General features: G+C 45.2%; 1 protein-coding gene across 1 annotated transcript; it reads left to right on the top strand.

The window, feature by feature from the left end:
- The first annotated feature begins 279 nt into the window (after positions 1 to 279).
- Positions 280 to 21,517, top strand: CHRNA4 (cholinergic receptor nicotinic alpha 4 subunit). Its single transcript, XM_032705249.1, has 6 exons — positions 280 to 831; positions 2,042 to 2,193; positions 5,768 to 5,812; positions 5,903 to 6,012; positions 14,620 to 16,000; positions 20,929 to 21,517. The coding sequence occupies exons 1-6, from the start codon at positions 771 to 773 to the stop codon at positions 21,052 to 21,054; spliced, it is 1,875 nt and encodes a 624-aa protein (XP_032561140.1). The 5' UTR covers positions 280 to 770; the 3' UTR covers positions 21,055 to 21,517.
- The last annotated feature ends 1,167 nt before the right edge of the window (positions 21,518 to 22,684 follow it).

Raw genomic sequence — 22,684 nt, 5'->3', positions numbered from 1 at the left:
CCCAAGCCAGAAATATCTCAGTCTAATTACACTGGAGTGATTTTGAAAAGCAGTTGGACAAGATTAAAGAGACAGCTTTCGTTAATTAAAGACTGTTTGGGCTTCCGGTGCTATAACGATCCCAGCTGGCCCCGTATCCTCCACCTCTGGCTGCAGCTGGGCTCTGCGTATCTCCCCCTTTATTTCTCCTGCTAAAAGTTTTCCTCCCTGCAGCCTGTTTGCTGGAACGCAGGGCTTCTCTCCTCCTCCTCCTCCTCCTAAGCAGGAGGTGGGCAGGTCTAACTACATTAAATATACAAACATACTGTGCTCACTCTCTGCTTCAGAGGCATCAGTGGCCCATCAGCATCAAAATCCGAGCACAGGCTGCCCGAAGGGCTGGGGGAAGGCTGAAAGCAGCAGCAGCAGCAGCAGCAGCAGCAACAAATAAAGCGAGCAGTCAAAGCGCCCCGTAGGAAAGGGGAGTGGAGCAGCAGGAGAGCCCAGGGAGGTTGGGCATTCCGGACTCTTTACAGGAGCTCTCTGCAGCCCTTACACATCACTTGTGAGTGTATGAGGATCAGTGTCCCAGGAAAGAGCATCTTTCCAGGAGCAAGAGCTGGAAATCTCTCAGAAGAGAAAAGGAAAAAAACCAAAGCACCAGCTGTTATCCCTTCCCCGAGGGAGAGAGAGTGAAAGGAGTTTAGGGGAATGAACCTGGAGGATCCAGAGACTCAGAGTGGAAAAGTTGCCCTGACGGGAGACTCTGCGTACTAGAGCTCTGCTCCACGATGGGATTTCTTGTGCCTAAAGGAAACCTCCTCCTCCTGCTGTGTGCCAGCATTTTTCCTGGTAAGTTTAAGAAAGCTTTTCTCCCCTGGTCTGCTCTGTAGCTCTTTTCTCCCTTATTCCTCTCAAAGACATGCTGTGGAGACCAGTCTCTGTCAACAAGGAATTTCCCTGACTCCTCCATCCTCCTGCCCCATCATTTCTGGTCCCCTGAACACCAGCCTCTGCTGAGCAATGCTTTGCCTTTATTTTTTGCTCCTTGTCTGAAAGGGTTAAAGCCGCGGTGGAAAGGGGACAGGAGGGAGAAGCCAGGCAGGGGCTCAACATCCTGCTTCTTGCCAGGGTTTTTCTTCCCTGGGTAAAGTGTGTTAATGTGTCTCGGGGCTACAGCCCCGACTGCGGAGAGCACAGCCAGCGCTCAGCTAATGCTTCCCTTTGTATAATCCAGGGCAGCTAAAGACTAAGTAGAAGCCATATTCCACGAGGGACGTGGGGAGAGCCCCCGGCTCCCTCTCCCCGCTGTCTGCTACAGCCGGCACAGGAGCGCAGCTCCTCCGACAGCCCCTGCGTGAAACGTGGCTTCAATTTTTAATAACCAACAGGCACCCCCGACAGTTCCTTAGCCTACGTGCAGGGTCAGGGCTGCTCCTTGCAACCTACAACTTTTAAAGTTGTAGTAAAGTGCCTGAGAAAAACTGCAGTCTTGTTATCCAACCTGTGCTCTCCCCTGTCCTCCTCCTTCTCCCTTAGTTTTTGTGAAATTACAGCTATTGAGGTTAAAGAGCTGAATTTGTCTGCCTTTTTTCTTTTTTTTTTCTGATGCATTTGGTGTCAGTTTTAATGTATAAATCTGATCTATTTCCCAGCAAGAGGCTGCTTTTTCCTTTTAGGCTTGCCCTTCTAGTATCACTCTTTCCTGCTTGCAGGCTTCAGCTCTAGAAACTTGCCACAAAGTGACCATAAAAATTAGCTTCAGGGAAGAATGGCCCATGTAGTGTTTTCCAAATGTGATATTATTGGTGGCCATGCTGTGTTCAGACCAGTCCTGCTCTGCAATAGAAACCCAACATTAGGAATTGGCCACTGTGGGTGGACAGAGTGAGAAATACACGGAGATGTATAGCAGGATGTCAAGTCACGGGTGACATCCATGTGTCCCCATGTGCCCGTTGCTGGGGTTTGCCACAGTTTCCCCCCTGGAGAAGGCTCCAGCTGTGCCAGCCCTTGGAGCTGCAGGTGTTTTATGCTGCTGTGCCCCGTTCCTTCCCCGCAGCCTTCGGCCATGTGGAGACCCGAGCCCACGCGGAGGAGCGGCTCCTGAAGAAACTCTTCTCTGGTTATAACAAGTGGTCCCGTCCCGTGGCCAACATTTCGGACGTGGTCATTGTCCGCTTTGGCCTGTCCATCGCCCAGCTCATCGATGTGGTGAGTACAACCCGCTTGTTTTGTGTGACAAGAGGCCCAGAGTAGCCAGGCTGGGGCTCGGGGAGAGGCTCCTGGTGCATGTGGGTTTTACTGGCTGATCCAGAGTTGGGTTGGGGAGACTTTGCTCTCAGCAGAGAATAGTGATTGTGCAGCCAGCTCTGCTGAAAGAAAGTATGACTCATGTGAGTAGCTGGTCATCAAAGTGGATCCTTTATTCTTCATTAACTATATCCTAAATTCCCTATGAAAACCCATGGGACTGATTACAGCAGAGCAGCAGAGCAATTGGCATAAATGCCAGAGAATTCTGGCTAAGGAAAAGATTAAATACCTCACTTGGAATTTGAGCCATAATTACTAATTTACACCAGCTAATAGGAACAGCGCTTTGCGTACCTTGGGAAGAGACCTTGCCTGAAGAACTTTCTGCAAATTAAAGTTTTGAGGGCTTTTAGCTAATCTGGCAGATATTAATGAGAAAATTGTTTCTGAGTGTTTGCTCAAATAGAAGTTACATGTGTGCAAACTGCATGTGCTCTGTACAGAATGACATGGTCTGCAAGCAGACTGATGTGCACTGAAATTGTATTTAAGGGATTATTCTGTCACAGTATGTTGGGGTCAAGTGTTGGATCCACAGGACATCCCTGCAGGGCTGCAGATGTCAGGCACACTCACAGGCTTTACAGCCTGTGCAGATCTTGCTCCTGCATGCTTCTCTTTCCTGTCTCTGTTTGCACCTGGCACTTCCCAGGACAGTGTGTTTGGGCATCTGCACATTTCTTGAGCAAGTATCAGCCTGTCTTTCAGAGAATCACAGAACAGTTTGAGTTAGAAGGGACCTTTAAAGGTCATCTAGTCCAACCCCCTTATTTTTCAGAAGAGGAGGCTCTCTGACATTTTTTACTGTATTGATGTGGCAGAATAAAAGAAGTGATAATGCTCCATTCGTGGAAGTGTTCAAGTCCAGGTTGGACAGGGCTTGAAGCAACCTGGTCTAGTGGAAGGTGTCCGTGCCCATGGCAGGGGGTAGAATGAGTCTTAAAGTCTCATACAGCACAAACCATTCTGTGATTTCTACGATAAAGGAAAATATAATGCGACTTCAAGACATTACTTCTATGGGACAATCATAACAGATGACTCTCCACACCATGACATATTTTGAGGTCACAGTTTTGAGATGCAAGGGACACAGAGCCAAGGTGTTTCAGGAGGTGGGGAATCGAAGACACCAGTTGCTGGAGAGTTGCATCTCCTTGGGCAGAAGCCATCGACGTTCAGCTTTGCAGCACAGAAATGGTCTTCCAGTCCCCTCCTCACTCTTACATCAGCCCAAGGGATCCAGGGCTGTTTGCAGTTGCTAATGTTGAAGTGGTACAGTTCCCATCTGAATAATTGATAAGACTAAAGATGAGACATTAGTGACGGTGGAAGCATGAAAGAGATTTTCCATTATGCAGCTGCTGAATTGTGGAAGGGGGGGATCGATACACCTGCTCCATAGTGCCTTCCCAGTTTACTTAAGAAGAATTAATCTTCTTAAAATCATGTCAGTGGTTAGAAGTGCAACTCACAGGCAGATCTGTTCTGAGGCCTGTGGTCATGGCTGGAGGAGAAGTCTCAGCCCCTCCTGCCCCAGTCTGTGTGGTTGGGACCGGTGACACCCCTGCCACCGCTGCGGCACTTCAGCTGTGTCTCTCCCTTCCCGACAGTGACAGTTTTGGTGCAAACCCTGCTGCAATTGTTAGACCCAACATTCAGCTCCCAAAGACAAGGAGTCTGAAAGAGAAATCAGAGCTGTATTCAAACCCCAGCTCCTGCTGACAAAAGCTGGGGGCAGGGGAACAGAAATCAATGGGGAACTTGACGTCCCTGCTTGTCCTTACCTCACCCTGGCATGCTGAGGGTTTTCTGAGCCCACAAATAAGTGGTGAGGGATCAAGCATGTGCCCAGGAGCAGCCACTGAGAGGCACACTTGGAATCCTAGCCCTGTTTCTCTGCAGGACCTCATGTACCGTGTTCACCTTGAGAAAAGGGGCCAGGCAGTGCAACACCCCCATGGCTGCAGAGTCACTGCTGTTCTCCAGGCTGGCTCTGTGAGGAGCAGACAGCTGTGCTGGTGGCACTTGGTCATCAGCACATTGCAACCCCCCTTCCTGAGATAAACCCATGGGACTGGAGTCATGCTGCACTCAGGTCAGCAGGATGGCAGAGCCTCAGGTGTGATGGGCAGGAACTTCCACCAAGGGTGGTTCCAGAGAGAAAAATTTCGAAAAAGTGCAGTGCCTGAGAGACTGGGGCTGTGGGGGAGACCCTCAGGTGCTTGAACTTCAAAGTGGTAAGTGAAGCAGATGTTCAAGAATCAGTCCAGTCCAGGGTGTGGAGCCTCCTCCAGTGGCATTCCTCATCTCCCATCAGCACCCAAGGATGTAGCTGGATATTTTGTCTTCCTTTGTTGCTCATTGGAGTGGTTTTTGTGTTTCTCCTTCCTCCATGTCACTCTGGTTCCTAACCCCAGAGGAGAGTATCTCTGGTCAGGTTTTACACTTGGTGCACCACAGGAAGGAGGAGGCACAGCTCCTCCCAAACCTCCTGGTACTTCATGTTCACAATCAATCCTGTACTGCCACAAGAGCAAGGTTAATGATGACCAGTTTGCTTCCAAATGAGCCCTGCCAATTCAGCTGGGTTTGATGCCAACCAAAGAAGGAGAGAAAAGAAATAAACACACAAATAAGCTCTGAGCTCTGGTGTGACACTTCAATCAGAGCAGCACTGGGCTCTGCCCTGGGTAAGTCATCTCAGTTACTTACAGAAATGTTGTAATAAACACAAAAGGCAAGCAGCAAGCAGTAATTAACTCTACTACAGTGCTACCAGCATTATGTCTGCCTTACATTTTTTAAATATATATGTGTACAGTCATACCTTTCCATACTATTTCTAGTTAGAGTCAGGAAAAAAATCTACCTGTTGGTAGAATGGGAATACACCAGGCTGTCCAAGTGTTCCATGTCAGCAGAGCAGCTTGGATTTATTCAGAAAACCCAATCCATATGCTCTCCTTCATCTATTTGATAAAAGGAAAAATGCTGCTGAGCTTCTTGTTTCCAGAGCTGTGTTCATGGGTAACGTTTCACAGGAGAGGTACTGAACACCACTTGCAGATGAAGCTGAGCATTGTAATCCACCACACGTGTGAGTAAGGGTGTATATATCCAGAACTCCCCTCCTTCAGTGCACAGGTTAAAGCCAGGCTGTGGAGGTTTTTCCTCTACCTGGCATCATCGTCCTGGGCTGAATCTGTCTGAGGAAAATCCCAATAAATTCCAGTCCATCTGCTCACAGGATTGCTTAGGTGCAGGCTCAGCTCTTCGGTGGTATCAGGCAGCTGTGCCCTGTCCCATGTCAAATGACAGAAACATCTGCTTTTTAATTCCAGGATGGAACTTACATTTATTGCAGAGGTGATCTGTAATTACAGAAATGATGTACAATTAAGAGAAATTTAATGAGTCCTTCGGGCTGCTTCGTCTGCTTCCGTAACCAATATCTGATCTTGCATTTCAGGATGAGAAAAATCAAATGATGACCACAAACGTGTGGGTGAAGCAGGTGGGTGCGACCAAATATGTATTTTTCCGTGTTCCATTTCAGTTTTGCGACTGAACTGTCACAGCTTTGTAACCACCTCATTTTTGGCAGGAGTGGCATGACTACAAACTGCGCTGGGACCCCCAAGAATACGAAAATGTCACATCCATCCGAATCCCCTCAGAGCTCATCTGGAGGCCAGATATTGTCCTTTACAACAAGTGAGTGTGGGCATCGTGGCCAGAGGGCAAACCCATCCTTGCAAATTTTCTCTGTTCATGGTGTTAAAATGCTTCTTGCAATTATTCCTCTTTAATTTTGTCCTCTGTGGTTGGATTTCATGCAGATTCTATAATATCTGTCCCAGACATGCCTTAAATGATGTGACTGACATTCATTGCAAGGGCTTTGCTCTCCTAATGATCCTTTCTCTGGGCAGTGAGTTTTGTTGGGGGATGCCAGGCATTGTTTTCTCTTCACATGTCAGATGCACAATTGAGCTGGATTTGAGCTTTCAGTCCTCTTAGATTTCATTTCACCCAGGAGCTCTCCCCTAATTCATCACCATCAACTGGAAAAGCCAATTACTGAGGATGGGCTTAAATAAGGAAAATATACTGAAACATGTCAGGCTTGTGTGTCTACAAATAGCAGTGTCAGGTCAGCCAAATACCATTCTAGAATGATTCCTAGAATGATTCATTCTAGAATGAAACAGGTATTTGTTCCTCATCTCAGATGATTGGAATCTCTCTCTTGTATGGACACTTCTTAGGGAGCAGGTGATGGTTTTCTTTCTTTCCTTTGGAGCCTGTTGATATTCTTAGAAAGATTGCCCAAGTGCCAAGACTGTTTTCTCCTAGGCTTATTATACCACAGCTCTCCAAGTCTCCCAGGATGTTGGATATACCAATTTCCCACCCCAGCACAGGCTCCAGAGAAAACGCTGCAGGGATCAAACAAAAACATCTTAGTATGTGGCTTACACTCAGAGAAAACACTCACAGCAGCAGCCAGGTTTGTTTTTAATAAACAGTTGCCTGGTTCTAGCTTGATACAATTTTACTTCTGTTTAAAAAAAAAAATAAATGGCTGAAGCAGGAATCTGCCCAGGGAATTGTGAGCTCTGGAGACTGCAGGAACTGTTATCTTTCCCATTAGCTCGTTTCTGATCCTCAGTGGTGTGGAGTGATTGCAAACCTCTTGGAAACCACTGTATCCTCACTCAGCGCCTTTCAGAGATTAGCCCAATGGAAATGACTAATTCATAGGCACTTGGACCTTCCTGCCTTACAGGGACACACTCTGAGCATGAATATTGTATTACAAATGCCTCACACTGCAACCAAGAAAGGTGTTCACAGCTTCCACTGGAAAAAAAATTGAATGTCCTTGTCGTTCTCACTGCTTAATTAATGACATTGGCAAGAATTATTATTCCTGGAGCTTCTGGTGGTTGTTGTGGTGGACCATGGTGCCAAAGGAAATAGCATGGCACAAATCTCCATGGGCCCTTTGTGCTTCAAACCATTTATTTGCTGGATGGTGCCCAAGAGCCTGATGTGTCATCTCTGCTTCTGCTCCCTTGGCTCATCAGGCTCATCACGGCTGATGAACATGGGCCATACAAGGAGGGGCCTAGAAATGAAGAATCATAGAATCCTAGAATGGTTTGAGCTGAAAGAGATCTTAAAAATCATCTAATTCCAACCCCCTGCCTTGAGCAGGGACTCCTTCCGCTAGACCAGGATGCTCAAAGCCCCATCCAGCCTGGCCTTGAATGCTCCCAGGGATGGTGAGGCCTCCAGAAGGAGACCTTGGTATCCTTTTGTGTTTTGGACATTTTGGGACTTCATGCTGAAGGCATCCCCAGGAGGTCCATGGGCACTCAGACCTCCAAGGTGGGTACCTCCTACATTCTCTGCCCCTCTACTCTGTTCTAGTTCACTGTCACTTGAGCATCATCAGGGACTCCAGAACGTCCTTCTTACCCTCTCCTGGGGCACAAGCCTTTCAGCCTTTCTCACCTCATTGCTCTGACTTGCAGGAGGTTGGGAAGGTAGCAAATCTCACTGTACTGGGGACCTGCTGCCACAAAGGGGAGTTCTAGTGCCCCAGCTACCCAAATCCAAGGTGCTTCTCTCCCTTCATCCATATTTATCATTAATAATCATGCCTTCCTCTGTTGGTTGTCATGAGTCTATCATGCATTTTTAATTGGTTCCTTTATCCATGAATTAAACATGGATGTAGACACCATCCATTAGCCAGTCAGTAATGGTTTTCCATTAATTCTATACCTCTTTACAGCTATATTTCCCCATGCTCTTTCATACAGCCTTATGTGAACTGTTTTCTGCCCTGGGATGTACTTCTCTCTTCTACCTAACTTCCTACCAAACACGTCTGGAGCTGCAGTCAATATCTTAGTTCCACTGCTGTGTCAGGCTTCACATTTTTTAGGGATTGTAGGACAATACATGCAAGGCAAAACCTGTAGCCTGATGGGACACCAAGCTGAGGCTCTTCTGCACGGCAGCTCGCCAGCTGCGTTACCAGCCAGGGCTTCTCCTTGTGGGCATAGAAACGATAGTGACTGCTCCTGGGTGATGCTAACAAGGATTCCATCTTATATTTTACATGCATACATAGTTCAGAGGGAATTTAACATAGGTGCATGGAAATCTGGGTCTCTAAGAGTAAGAGAATGTGCAAAGGAACTTTGGTGGAGGAGAGCAAGTGGCCACGTTGGCCTTTTGCACTCTTCAGGCCTTTTAGTGTGAGCTAATTAATGCTTGTCACATGCTCTGCCAGAAGTATGGTATTTCTGTTTGGGATGGAATCCTTTGGAAGAGAGATGTTCTGGGCAGGAGATTATACAAATGCCCCTTCTGTTTTTATTTTGTGTTATATATGTAAGTGGTAGAATTTAAATTGATTTCAGATTTACATTGTTAAGGAAACCTAACCCCTTGCGGTGAGGTTATTCTCATATCTTGGCTCATTATTGTTGAAAACCTTCCATTTACCCACTCCAGAGGCCCAAATTAAATCAGTAAACTCAGTTGATTTGGCCTAGAGAGTATATGTAGTTGTCAACACTCATAAGGAATCTAAAACCAAATTAATATCCTACAGGGAAATTAATATGCTGTTGAATTTTCAGGCTTGATGAGATAAGTTCCAAGACTCTGTAAATAGTTTCTGCTAGATGTGACATAACATATGCATAACAGAGGAATATGAGTTCATGGTGAAGTGACAAAGCCTCCTCTTTGCCAAGAAAACTGGTTGTTCCTTATCTGAGGTTGTAAAGGCTTTTCAGGCACCACCAAATCATTTATAAATGAATTATCTAATCCTCTGCATTGATTTATTTTCCCATTCATTACTGAATTTGAAGAACATTTTAGGTTTTTTTTAATGTATTTGAAGTAAAAACAACCACCTATTTTTCTCTAAAAAGGGAATAAGTTCTTGGGGCTGCATTTTTTTTTTTTTTTGCTTCTTCACCACAATGTTTGAGTCCCGTGGCCACTGTGCAACATAGGAGCTCCAGAGCAGAAACCCCTGAAAGTGGAGGTTTGCATCCAGGTGCTTCAGCTGCTAAAGGCTGCCCAGGAAAATCCAAGACATGTCCTTGAGATTAATGGATGGGCAGGGAACTTGAAATGTGAGCTTCACTGCCTGTTTTTCCACTGCATATTTGTGATAGCATCATAGCATTTGTCTTCTCTAGCCTGATTGTAAAACCTGGGAACACTGAGAGTTCTAAAGTCCTCGGTATTTTCTGGTGTTAACTGTTCCAGAAAATAATCCCTGCCTTAGACTCCACAGTCACAAAAAGTAAAATAAAATAAAGTAAAATAAAAGATCTGACATGAAGGGAAATCAAACGCAAATTTCTGTAATTAGGAGTAGGAAATATCTTGAGGAATTCACCCAGTGGTAAAATGGACACAAAGGATTACTGGACTGGGTTAGATGACCATCTGGCAGGCAGCTTTTGAAAACCACGAGAAAGCAAAGAGTTCTTTTGAACTGTACTGCAGCAGCTTGTTCTTTTGAACTATTCTGTGATGTTTGCAACCAGTTTTATTTCTGGAGTAACGCTGGTTTCATGACTCATCCAAAGCTCTTTGGAGGAGAAATACCAAAAGATGCCCCAGTCTAACCTTTAAAATATTGGAAACATTCTTGACATTTTCCTTTGTGTGTACTGGCACAGATCTCATCATTGTGCACCAGATTGTACTTAACTTACAACAGGCCAAAAATCACTACTTCACACTTCAGCTTCCTTGATTCTTCTGGGAGTTCCAGTGACTGTAATTCTGGAGAGGAATTATATCTTTAGGTGCTTTGAGGTTTTCTGCCAAGTGCTGTCCAGTAATACAGGAACTGATGCAAAGAAATCTATAGGAGGGATCTCTCTCCTGGGCTGTTGCTGTGTTCCCATCCAAGGGCTTCTCCTACCACTATGCTGAGGACAGTGCTGGAGTTTTGCCTTCAAAGTGCTGACAAGGATCTTTGGCAAAGGGAAGAATTGGAGCAAAATGCACCAATTCAGCACTGTTAGAGCCTTCTGAGAGACTTGTGCTCATTCCATGGGCGTAGGACAGGCATTTCTGAGACAGATGCCTATTTTGCTGAGGGACAGTCAAAGTATTGGTTGTCACCAGTTCCTAAACATCTAAAGCAAGCAAAAGCTGGGATGTGACTCAAAGAAGTAACATCAGTGACAGACACTTCCATCTGTGTACCCAAAATGTTTTTTATCCAATTTTCCAAGACCTTGGGTATATTTAAAACCCAATTGGATGAGGTCTTGATCCTCTTGTAGCTGATCCTGCTTTGGGGAGGGAGCTTGGACAAGACAATTCCAGAAGTCCCTTCCAACCCGTGCATTTGTAGTCATAACTTTGGTAGCAGAAAACAATTCTTTAAAAAAACCATTTTTTTGGTTTGCCTTTGGTGACAATTTTAATCAGAATATTACAGAAGTGTCTCTTCAGTGTGTACTGAAAGGGTGCTGAGTACATTCTTTACAGGGGTCTTAAAACCACAATTTTTCTTGGTTACTGCTGGTTTATGAAAAATGCTTTAAATGAGGATATTCTACTATATCCATACATGTATATCACTAATTTTCAGGCTTTTAAAGCTCTGTTTGGATTTAAATTTTATCATCAGAAATTAAAATAAATGTGTGCCTCATTTACATGCATTCTGAAAAAGTTTAATTTTGTGAGATGATGTATCTCCCAACTGCAGGAAAATAGAAACTGACACACACACACAAAAGAAAAATTCTCCATTAGCAGAGCTTTTTAATGAAACATGGATGATGGCTGCCAGTAAAACAATGCCATCCTTGAACCCTTATAAACTTAGGAGATTTAGGAGAGCAGCCTTTATTCTCAAAATGACAAATCAAAGGCTGCAGCACACAGCACAGCTTTTTCCTTGGGAGAAAAATAAGCAACTTTCTTTCTTGCCGTGCAGTGTTGTATTTGGCACAAAAATGTAAGAGCTCCAGTACTTTATTACTGATACATTTTTAAAGCTGTCAGGTCAGAGTAATCAGGAGAGCCTGACTATCTTAGTTTTCCAGATCTTGTGATGTTTACCTTGCACTCATGCCTTCCTCCAAATGGTTTTTCATGACAACTGTCACAACAGAGTGGTCTCGACTAAACGAAATGAAAATGTGCTACTGCTATGAAGGAACGGCTTCAGATTTTCTCTGTCCCACTATATCAGGTATCCCACCTTCCTGCCTAAGGAAATATTCATGTTTGCAGTCAGGGCTGTCAGCACAGGAATGGGTCTTCCCACAGCAAAGCTGTCCCCAAGGAAACAGGGTTTCCCCAGTCTCGTAACTGCAGACTCTGCTTGCAGTTGGTTGTCTCACCTTCGTACCCTGGAGGAGACTGAGAAAAGACTTTGGAAGACTGTCAACAGCCAGGTGACCCTGTTTGCTCCCTCTCTCATGTGGGGAGAAGCAGAATGAAAGTCTCACTCAGGATGAAAGCATCTCTCTGGGCTCACAGCTGGGATGAGAGCATCTCTGCAGGTTCCCCCTCACCGGCAGGGTGCCAGCAGGAGTAGCTTCCAGTCCAGTAAACATATGTTTGAAGGTCCAATGTGGGTGGTAAGCTTGGGGAAGGAGGCAAAAATATACACATGCATGAAGGGTTAAGATAACTGAGAACACTGCCTTTGCATGACATAGCTGGTTGGAATACAGTCTATGTACACAGCACGGCTAATTTACCCTGCTTACAAATTCCTCTGTGTTGAACTGCAATGAGAAGTTCCAACACACCCAGTAGAGCCAGGAATTACTTCACAGCCCTGTTAGGTTGGTGAAGCAGGAGGATCCCAGGGTGTTTTATGGCTCCTAAAAGTCAATAGCTGACTAAATCTAAGAAGCTGTTCTGCTGCTGGTTTCACTCCTGCCATGGCACTGCAGGCAAGACCCAGCCTGGAAGGCAGTACCAGTGTAATTTGTAATAACTTGTGAACCAAAGAGGACCCAGGATGAGGCTGGGGTTTTTAGGCAAGCAATAAACAAATACATTCCTCATCAAACAGACAGATCATTTACAGAAATAATTGATATACAAGATCTGCAGCACCACATTAGTTCCATCTACACTTGCAGAACAGGTATGTGGCTGGTCACACAGAGACTGCAAAACTGCCAGGCAAGGGGACTAAAACACAATTACATGAATTAATATCATTCCTGGATGACTTTTTAAGAAGAGTTTTGTGCCCTTTTCCAACAGTTTGCCAAGGAAAAATGCACACCTCTCTCTTTTCTCCAGCCACTTACACATTGTTCTACCTGAGAAGTGAACCACTAGTGGATGCTCATAATCCTTTTCTGTACAAAGATCCAATTATAAACATTGTTCTATTAATGAGCGATTTAATCATGCCTCAGAGATATCATTAAATGCAGAATTGGATTCCATATTCCTACTGAGATTTAGAAAGAAAACCACTGAGAAGAGCAAACGCTGGACTGTCACTTGCTGTGCATGTTTCATGTCTCAATCTGGCTTTACAGTGCAGGCAAAACCCAGGAGAAAAAAAAAAAAGAAAAAGAGGTGGTTTTCGTCCAAAGCATATGTTCTCAGGGTGTAAATTAAATTTAGGAAAGAAGAGGTAAGAAAGGAGCTGGGTGGATTGTACAATGGTATTTCTCAGGTTTATTTGCTTTGGAGTAACTCATGGTGCTGCTTTTGCCTTAATCCCTTTGAGGTAGTCTGGGTTTATACACAGTTTTTTCTTTCCTTAAAAAAAATAAAAATAAAAGACATTTTCGATCTTTAGAAATAATCCAGTTTAGAGGTCAAAAAGCACTAGGTTCTCTTGTGTTCTTTTGTTTTTTGTAAAATCTGCCACCTAGAAAATTGTCTCAAGAGAAAGAGGTCTGGGCTGTGATCATGGGGACTGGGGGCATGTTCTACCTCTGCCCAGATACCACATTGGCCAAGCAGCTCAGTGAATGCCATATTCTGCCGCTATTTCCCAAAATACTACACCAGGCTCATTTTTAGGATGTTTCACAGAGCATGAAGGAATATGTGATGCAAGCTATGATGCACTGGAACAGTTTGCTTAGAGAAGTTTTGATTACCCATACCTGGAAATGTTCCAGGCCGAGCTGATGGGGTTTGGAGCAACCTGGTCTAGTGGAAGGTGTCCCTGCCCATGACAGGGAGTTGAAACCAGATGGTATTTAAGGTCCTTTCCAACCCAAATAATTCCATGATTCTCTGATTGTATGAAATGTCAAAAAGTCCTTTTTCACCCTTTTGCATATGAATGAATGGGTGTTCTCCTAAAGAAATGAATTTAGGGAAGTTCCTCTGCGTTCTGCAGCTTAAGGAACTGATCCTGCCAGATCATTCCTATGTTGTTCATCTTGCTACTGGTGAGAAGCAGCAGAGGTGAGACCCCTGCACACCCTGTCACTGTATGGCTGCTGTCAGGGCACATCTGGGCACTGAAGCAGCAGAGCAGGGCCAAGGGATTTTGCCAGCTGCTGGGAAAGCGGCTGCAAGCTGGGCTGGCTCCAGCCGGAAGAGCTGGGCAGGAGCAGAGAGCTTTCTGTCTGTATCAGCCTGAATAATTCATCTCAAGTTTTTAGCAGAAGCTCTCTTCCCCTGATCAGCTTCCCCTTTGTCTGGCAGAGCTGCTGTTTGTGACTCGGCTTCTTCCTGCAAAAGCCTGGAAAGTGGCTTTCTGATACAAAATCCTGGGCTGTTATCTATTTATCCTGTACTGCCACACAGAACCCAAGTGAGAGTCCCTGTAAGAAGACACCATAAAAGACAGTTCTCTTCCTGACTGGGAAATCAAGAGATTGACTTTCATTATTCTTATTAATAGGATGCTCTTGCTGGTTTTCATGTAAGAGACCGAATGATTATCCAACATTGTTTCATTTTTAGCAGCTGTCACAATTAATTCTGCAGAGTTCACAGCTACACTACCTGAGAGTGCTTCCTCCCAACCCTCTAAAGCAAACTCAGCCCATTCCAGGGCACTTAAAACTTGTGCACAATCACCTCAAGGAACTGACTTATGCCAGGTAAAGGCTGACACTGCATGGAAATCCAGGGCTTGTATAAGCCAACAGAGTTCACAATCCACTGGACGGAGTAGATGGATCCAGTGTCTGCATACAATGTGCTTCTTGCATCTCTCTGAGTGTATTTTTGGAAGCCAGGCACTAAATATTCTGTTTCTTTAGCAGAGTTGACACAGCCTAGAGAAGTCTCAGTCTTTTTTGATCTTCCATCTCTCCCCAGTGCTGACGGTGACTTCGCAGTCACCCACCTGACCAAGGCTCACCTCTTCTATGATGGGAGAATTAAATGGATGCCACCTGCTATATATAAGAGCTCCTGCAGCATCGATGTCACCTTCTTCCCCTTTGACCAGCAAAACTGCACCATGAAGTTTGGCTCCTGGACCTACGACAAAGCCAAGATAGACTTGGTGAGCATGCACAGTCATGTGGACCAGCTGGACTACTGGGAGAGTGGGGAATGGGTCATCATCAACGCTGTTGGCAATTACAACAGCAAGAAATATGAATGCTGCACAGAGATCTACCCTGATATAACTTACTCCTTCATTATCCGGAGGCTGCCGCTGTTCTACACCATCAATCTGATCATCCCCTGCCTGCTGATCTCCTGCCTGACTGTCCTGGTCTTCTACCTGCCCTCTGAGTGTGGAGAGAAGATAACCTTGTGCATCTCCGTGCTGCTGTCTCTGACTGTGTTCCTGCTGCTCATCACAGAGATCATCCCATCTACCTCCTTGGTCATCCCTCTGATTGGGGAGTATCTTCTCTTCACCATGATATTTGTTACCCTGTCTATCATCATCACTGTCTTTGTGCTCAACGTGCACCATCGTTCCCCACGTACCCACACGATGCCTGACTGGGTGAGGAGGGTCTTCCTTGACATAGTCCCACGGATCCTTTTCATGAAACGTCCCTCTGCAGTGAAAGACAATTGCAAGAAGCTCATTGAATCCATGCACAGAATAACCAACGCACCGAGGCTTTGGTCCGAGATCGACGTGGAACCCAACTTCACTACCTCATCTTCCCCCAGCCCCCAGAGTAATGAGCCTTCACCCACATCTTCCTTCTGTGCCCACCTCGAGGAGCCAGCCAAGCCTCAGCCTATCTGCAAGTCACCTTCTGGGCAGTACTCCGTTCTGCACCCGGAGCCTGTACAGGTGACCTGCTCATCTCCACAACCCTCACGCCACCCCCTGAGTGACACCCAGGCCACCTCTGTCTTGAAAGGCAGATCACTGAGTGTTCAGCAGATGTACAGTCCCAACAAAGCAGAGGAGGGGAGTGTCCGCTGCAGGTCCCGGAGCATCCAGTACTGCTACCTGCAGGAGGACTCTTCCCAGACCAATGGCCAATCCACTGGCTCTCCAGCATCCCAGCGGTGCCACCTAAACGAAGAGCAGCCCCAGCACAAGCCCCCTCAGTGCAAGTGTAAATGCAAAAAGGGGGAGGCAGCTGGCACACCAGCCCAAGGGAGCAAGATTCACGGCGCCAAAGAGCAACACCTCGTGCTGATGTCCCCAGCCCTGAAGCTGGCAGTGGAAGGGGTTCACTACATCGCAGATCACCTGAGAGCAGAGGATGCTGATTTCTCAGTAAGTATGCCAACTTAGCCTGCTCTCCTTTAGCAACCCAAAAATTATCTGCTAGGGAAGCCCCACCAAACCTTGAGGCTATACAGAGCATGTAAGTGCTGATGTAGGCTCGGCCATCCCTGATATTGTGGCTTTTGGACTCACCGGCCACTGCAGACACAGCTGGAGATGTCCTTGGGGTCTTGGCTGGCATGAGGGCCAAGAGGGCAGCACAACCAGACCATGCTCAGGGCTGCTCTGGGACAATGGATTCTCCAGCAGAAAATAGGAATAAAGTTGTTGTTAGGTAGGGAGGAAGCAGGTAAGGTTGTGAAAGAGACCCAAAATGCAATCATCTGGTGAGAAGAGAGACTTATTCTTCACAGAGAAGCCTCTGACAGACAGGGAACTCACACTGTCTGTTTTTTATTAAGCACTGACTTTGACTATGGAGCTGAGGAAAGTGAATTCCCCAAGCAGGTTGTGGATGTGGGAAGCACGTAGTAGCGTGGGGATATTGCAGGGTGTGATTCCTCATTAGTGGACTTCCACTGGAGCAGTTGGCTCTGTGCAGGGAGGTGGGTGGACAGACAAATTCCACACTTACTCTGTGAGGGTAAATATGGCTACAAATAGAGGAAGGAAATAGAGGCTGAAAGAATCTCTTTCAACGGAGATAGTGATGCACATAACAAATGCCACATTCTTTCACACCTCCTGTAGCTCTTTCCTGCAATACTATGGATGCAGTGTGCTAGTAACGATGGCCATAATGAAGGAAGGCACAAGATAACCTGAAATTCGTCATGTTATTAATGGAAAGTCTTATCTAGCTTTTCTTAGACAGATCCATAAGCAAAAGGTACTTCTTATCTATACCTACAGTTTAAATTTCTCAAGATTCAGAATCGGTGCAAGTCACAGTGCTTTTATACAAGACTTCCTGGGCATGAAAAGTGTCTTTTATTTGCACTTTTCACAGCACTGAGCACTTAGAAGCAGCAACAAAATGTTGAATACTACTGTCCTCTTTGATACCATAGTTAAAGGCTTCTGTTCTTTAATGTATTTCACTTCACAACATCCCTTTGAGGAAATAACTGTTTATTCCTCATGTTGAGGAGTGACAGCCAAAACACAGAGATGAAGTGACCTGTTCAAGGTCACAGAACAAATCTGTGGCAGAGATGGGCTGTGAATCCTCATCTTTATTAGTTGACAGCCCAAAACTCTTTGCCAGGCTAGAGCACTTCACAAACACATTAGGAGTGCAGGAATTAAACTCTGCTCTCTCCCTCTGGCAATAACCACAAGTAAACCCAGGGATGGCAGCTGAGTTTAACTCACTCTTTTCCCCATGGTGCAAATGAAAGAATATTACACCAATAATACTTCCCATTTCAACTGATTCTCTCTGCTGAGCTGGTTGTTATCATCAAGAACTGAGTCAATTAACATCTTGAGGTCCTTCCTTTTAATTCTTTAAAATGAAAACAGTCTTCAGAAGCCATGAATTTTCTTCTGCTACTCTTCCCTCTTGAAATGATTATCCTGAGGAAAAGGGATTTAGAGCACTAAACATCAAAAGCAGAAGAAAAGGAGCATTTTGAGCCTTTGGTCTCTGACCCAACCTCCTGCCAGCCCAGCCTGTGAGCAAAGGCACCAAGAAATCATCCAGCAATGAGCTGTGGGCAGGTCTGTGGGCTCCTCTTGGGGAGTCTGGAGCAGTGGTGTTCCTGGGGGTGAGGTTTCACTGCTCTTGCACAGCAGTTGTTATTGGCACAGTAGGCAGAGCTTGGGTTTTCAGGTCTGGGGGAATAATGCTGACCTCAGTGTGAGGCTATACTATTTTCTCTTTCTGGATTCAAGAGATATCAAGTGGGAAGGCACTTTTTTTTTTTTTTCTCCAGGTGTAAATGAAAAAGAAGAGGGAAAAACAGTTTTCTGGAATTGAAATATACTGTGAGGAGCAGAACTCATCGAATAAAATGAGAATTTATTGGGGAAAAAATCAGTACTCAGGAGTTTGCTTTCATCATAAAATCAAATTGTGGCATTTCTTCATGGAAGTCTTCCATAAATCTATCAGGAGGCATCTCTGATAAAACTGCTGAGACACAGCTTGCTGTCTCATGGGCAATATTTCCACAGACATGCACCTTCCCAGAACAAGAACAGAGCTTCTTTTGAAGTTTTTTTTTCTAAAGCTCCATTGCCACAGGGGCAGCGCTTCTAAATTAAAAGTAAATAGCTCATTTAATTAAGTGCTTCAGCGAAGACAAAATGGGAAATGCAAGAGGCAGTTGTTTGTTACAAAAAGATATCTGCAAACAATACAAGCACAGTGGGACACTGGGGAAAACGCAAGATGGAATTGTCCCAGCAAATGATGGAAATGCCATTAGAAATTAATTACAGACTGAAAAGCAAAACAAGTTGGATGTCACACACGAGCCAAAATAACCAGACACCAACAGCACCATCTGGGAAGTCTTGCTGTCCATGGCTGTGTGTGTCTGTGGAATACTGCAATATGAAGATTTTGAAGACAGCTTAAAAATAAAATGGGAAAGAATAAAGCTGAAGGGGAGGAGACAGAGGATAATCTCACTGGTTTATTTTTAACAAAGTACAATAAAACCACCTGGGACTGCTCTAATCTGTGTTGCAGACTCCAGATCCTGGGGATCAGATGCCACCAAGTCACCTCAATCCTCCACTCAAATCCTGGGGCTCAGACCCACGAGGAGCTGGACCAGGAAAAAGCTACAGATTCCCTGACTTTTTGGAAATTTGAGGGGGGGGGGAATCAGTTGCCCCTGATCCTTTTCTGAAAATAGTTTTGAGTGAGCTTCTTAAAAACTAATCAAAATGCAACTCAGGAGTTGTGGTGGCAGATGTTGGCAGCTGCAGAGATGTCAGAGGGATGTCTGCAGATCATGCCCCACGTGAGGTGCTGGACCACAGGGAAATGCTACAGTGCTGGCAGAGCACAAAACACAAAATCCAGATAATTTTTTTTCTTCCTCCTCCTTTTTTTTTCATTATCTCTCCATAATTTGCAATTTCACCCTCTGTGCTCTCGGACTGAAGCTGGATATTGATTTTACAAACTCATCTAATGCACTCCCAGCCATCATTTTCAAGATGGGCTGAGTATTTCTGCATACACCATTACATTTGAGAGCAAATTTCTGTCAAATTTTCAAGTTGTTCCTCTTCTCCCATTCCCCCCTTCTTTTCTCAAAGAGAAAATCATCTAGTTTCTTTCCTTTGCATGATCTAGCACTTTTACCAGCCTGAATATCCAAAAAAGCTTATTTTAACAGAATGGGGCACTATTAACTCAATTCAGCTTTCCAGTTGGACTTCAGATGGTACATTTCAGATTTTCCTTACCCATTGGTTATGTCATGAGACACTAAACACATACATACAGTAATCTAGAGCTTACTTAGCTGCCCTTCTCAGGAATTTTAAGCATCAGAGACTCACTCCAACACTCAGCAAGTGATGAACAGATCAGAAAATAGGTGCAGCAAAGGGGAGTTATTGACTGAGACCGTATCCTTGGAATAACTACTTTTGGTTTCAGTGGTCACTATTTCTTTTACTCTAATTATAGATGGTTGTACTGAGGGCTGTGCAATCATAAAATAACACGATTTTCCCCAAGAAGGTGACAAGACACAGGATGAACCTCTGTTTGTTTCCTCTACCTATTCAGTAACAAAGGCTGGCTTAACTCAGTCCTGGTTTTATAAGGAATAAATCTATCCATTGCATGAAAATATTTAACTGATTCTTACACTTTTGGCAACGTTCAGGTGCTCCTGAAATTGAAAATGCTTTGTTCAGAGGAAATATGATTTGGTCCCCAGTGCATGCCTCATTTCCCAGTTCACAAAGCTGCTTACTGAGCCAAGGAGCTCAGTAATGCCACTGTACCTGTGGAAGCATCATCTGCTGCAAATGGCATTTCACTGATCTTTGGATTGCTTCCTTCACCCAAATGACTTTTTGGCAGCCTTGGTTTTGCTCTGCCTCCTTCTCCTTTCACCACACTCCTGACTTGCTGCACTCACAGCCACTGAAGAGGTTTGAGCAAGCTCCTGCTGAGATGTTTTCCCTGAAGAGCAAGGCAGCGTGCCAAATTTCAGCCCTCGGGTCTATTAATCACCAAGTGGGAAACTGTAGGAAATTCTAATGGGTACAGTCATATCAAATAAAAGTTTGCCATCTGATCAGTTCTCTTCCTTGGAAAGAAATTATTAACAGCAATGTAATAAAAGAGGTTTTCATATTATGTGGTTTCTTAATGAAACAGGCATTTACAATTTCTGCCTGATGGTATTAATAAGTACTAGACCTCCCCAGAGAGGAATTGCTGGAAAATCCTCCCACAGCAAGGCAAAAACGGAGAAAAAGGAGAATGAGGGACACCACTACTTTTATTTGCTGGTTCATTTTCACTGCTTACTCACCCAAAGCTTTAAATCCCTTTGCAGGAAGAGGTTGGCTTCATTAATCTGTAAGCAAATCTGTTTATGAGCATGGGGAAACGACTTATTTCTTACCCCTCACCCTCCCCAGCTTGAATCTCATCCTCATTTACACACCCAGTTACAGCTGTTGCTCATGGGAAATGGGATAGTGAGTGTGCAAGTGAGGAGCTTAATTATCCACGAGTGTGTGTCATCCCTGGGGATCTGTGAACAGGGTTTGTGATTGCACATGCACACCCACAGACCTTCTGGGAATCTGTCTCTCACATCAACAATTCATAGATTAATCTTTGCCATCTTATAGGACCACTAAATGTGAGTGAGACCTTCCCTTCCTATCTCTGGAATTAAAAAACAATATCCTTTTTTGGAACAAAGCACTCATAGTTTTCATAAATTTTGGTCTCAAATAAATGTTGATAATCGGCCTTTCTGTGTTCCCAGGTGAAGGAAGACTGGAAGTACGTTGCAATGGTCATTGACAGGATCTTCCTCTGGATGTTCATCATTGTGTGTTTGCTGGGAACTGTTGGCCTCTTCCTCCCACCGTGGCTGGCAGGAATGATCTAAATACAGGCCCAGAAGGAAGAAAGAATTATCCCACTCTATGGATTTTAGTTCACCTGGAAGGAGAGGAACAGAGAAACGGAGGAAGCCCTTTGAATAATTCACTGCGTGTCCACGCTTGAGTTGCTCCAGAGCTCTCGGGGAATCCTTTCCGAGGTCGCGTCATTTTGCCAAGACATTTTCATCTCCTCCATCTAATCTAGGGGAAAAGTTCTTATTAAAGTCTGTCCATAGCATGGTGGCATTCATTGGCATATACTCAGCAATGTAAGAACACGAGCTTGTCCCTAAAGCAGCACATAAAGGGGCTTTGCATCCCCAAACCAGCCCCTGGCAATTAGCTCCAGTCGTCCTCAGAGGTCTCAGTGTGTCCTGCCTAGTGATTTTGCCCTGTCAGTCTGAAGTGGTTCAGGGCTCTGTGTCCCTGTATGAGTCATTTTATAAATAAAGTTCTGGATTTGGGATACCTGTGGAGGATGTGGTCTGTGGTCAGCTGATGGAAAGGCTGAAATAACTGCTTGGGACCGACAGTGATCGTTAGCACAGCAGATGCAGTTTTTACACTGACAGATTTTACTTTGGCCAATGCCCTTCAGAAGCCGTGGGGACTAGGGCTGAATGAGGACCATGCAAATGGAGGGAGGATTTGGGGTTAAGACTGTGACCATGTTTGTAGCACTTTAGTGTGCTTTCAAAGGAAATACCCTGGATCCAAGCTGCAAAATAGCAGAGGGTCACCTTGAGCTGTAAAACCCTTGGCATAGGTGAGGAAGATACTTAGACAATGGGAAGCTTAACAGAAGCCCAGGATGATTTTAGGATAATAAGGAAGTAGGGGGAACCCCAAACAGGACACACAGGCTCAGGAATTCAGGATGACACTTTGCAGAAATTACAGGCCTTAAACATGGCCAGCTGTCTCAGCAGCTGTGCTCTTCCCAGCTCTACCCAAGCTAAACCAACCTTTTTGCACACCTCATCCTTGCTTTGGGACCTGCAACAAGAAGGCAGGGACAGGCAGCAGCAGCCAGAGAGAGAGGGATTCCAAAGCCCTGTCCTACTGCAGGGTGACATTGGTGCTCCAAGACATAGCTGAGCCAGAGGTGTGGGTGAAAGCTTGAAACACAGAGGGTAAATGTGGGCTTCACCTGCCTTCTGCCTGTTCTAGTGTGCAAGTGCAACTGCAGGAGACTGACCACAGTGGAACAGAGTCAGGTGAAGCCAGAGCCGGGTGACACCCCAGGTGGAGTGTGTGCCACATCTAAGGGGGACATGAGGCTTGCCTGTGCCACATGGCTCAGTGAGCAGCAGAGAGCTGCCCAGGCTTGTGACAGCAATACTGGAACTGAAACCATATGGTTTAGAGACTTCTTTGAAATACAAGTTACTGCCCTCAGTCCGAACAGCACAGGCTAAAAATCAATGCAGTGATCAGCCTGTGTGGATTCATCTAAGAAGTTACAACTGACCTCCATGTTCACAGACTCAGCCAAGTGCTTAAAATCTGTTCAGCTCACAAAAAAAAACAGAGTAGCTGAGCTTTGGGCCAGTTCCCAAAGAGCTGTGCTGGCACAGCACAGGGAGGGAGAGTGAGGGAGCCTGAGCTGCTGCTCCTTGTTGCTTGTTTTCAGAA

Source organism: Chiroxiphia lanceolata, chromosome 17 (assembly GCF_009829145.1).
Source record: "Chiroxiphia lanceolata isolate bChiLan1 chromosome 17, bChiLan1.pri, whole genome shotgun sequence".
Lineage (NCBI taxonomy): Eukaryota > Metazoa > Chordata > Aves > Passeriformes > Pipridae > Chiroxiphia > Chiroxiphia lanceolata.
This window is presented reverse-complemented; position numbering and strand designations above follow the sequence as displayed.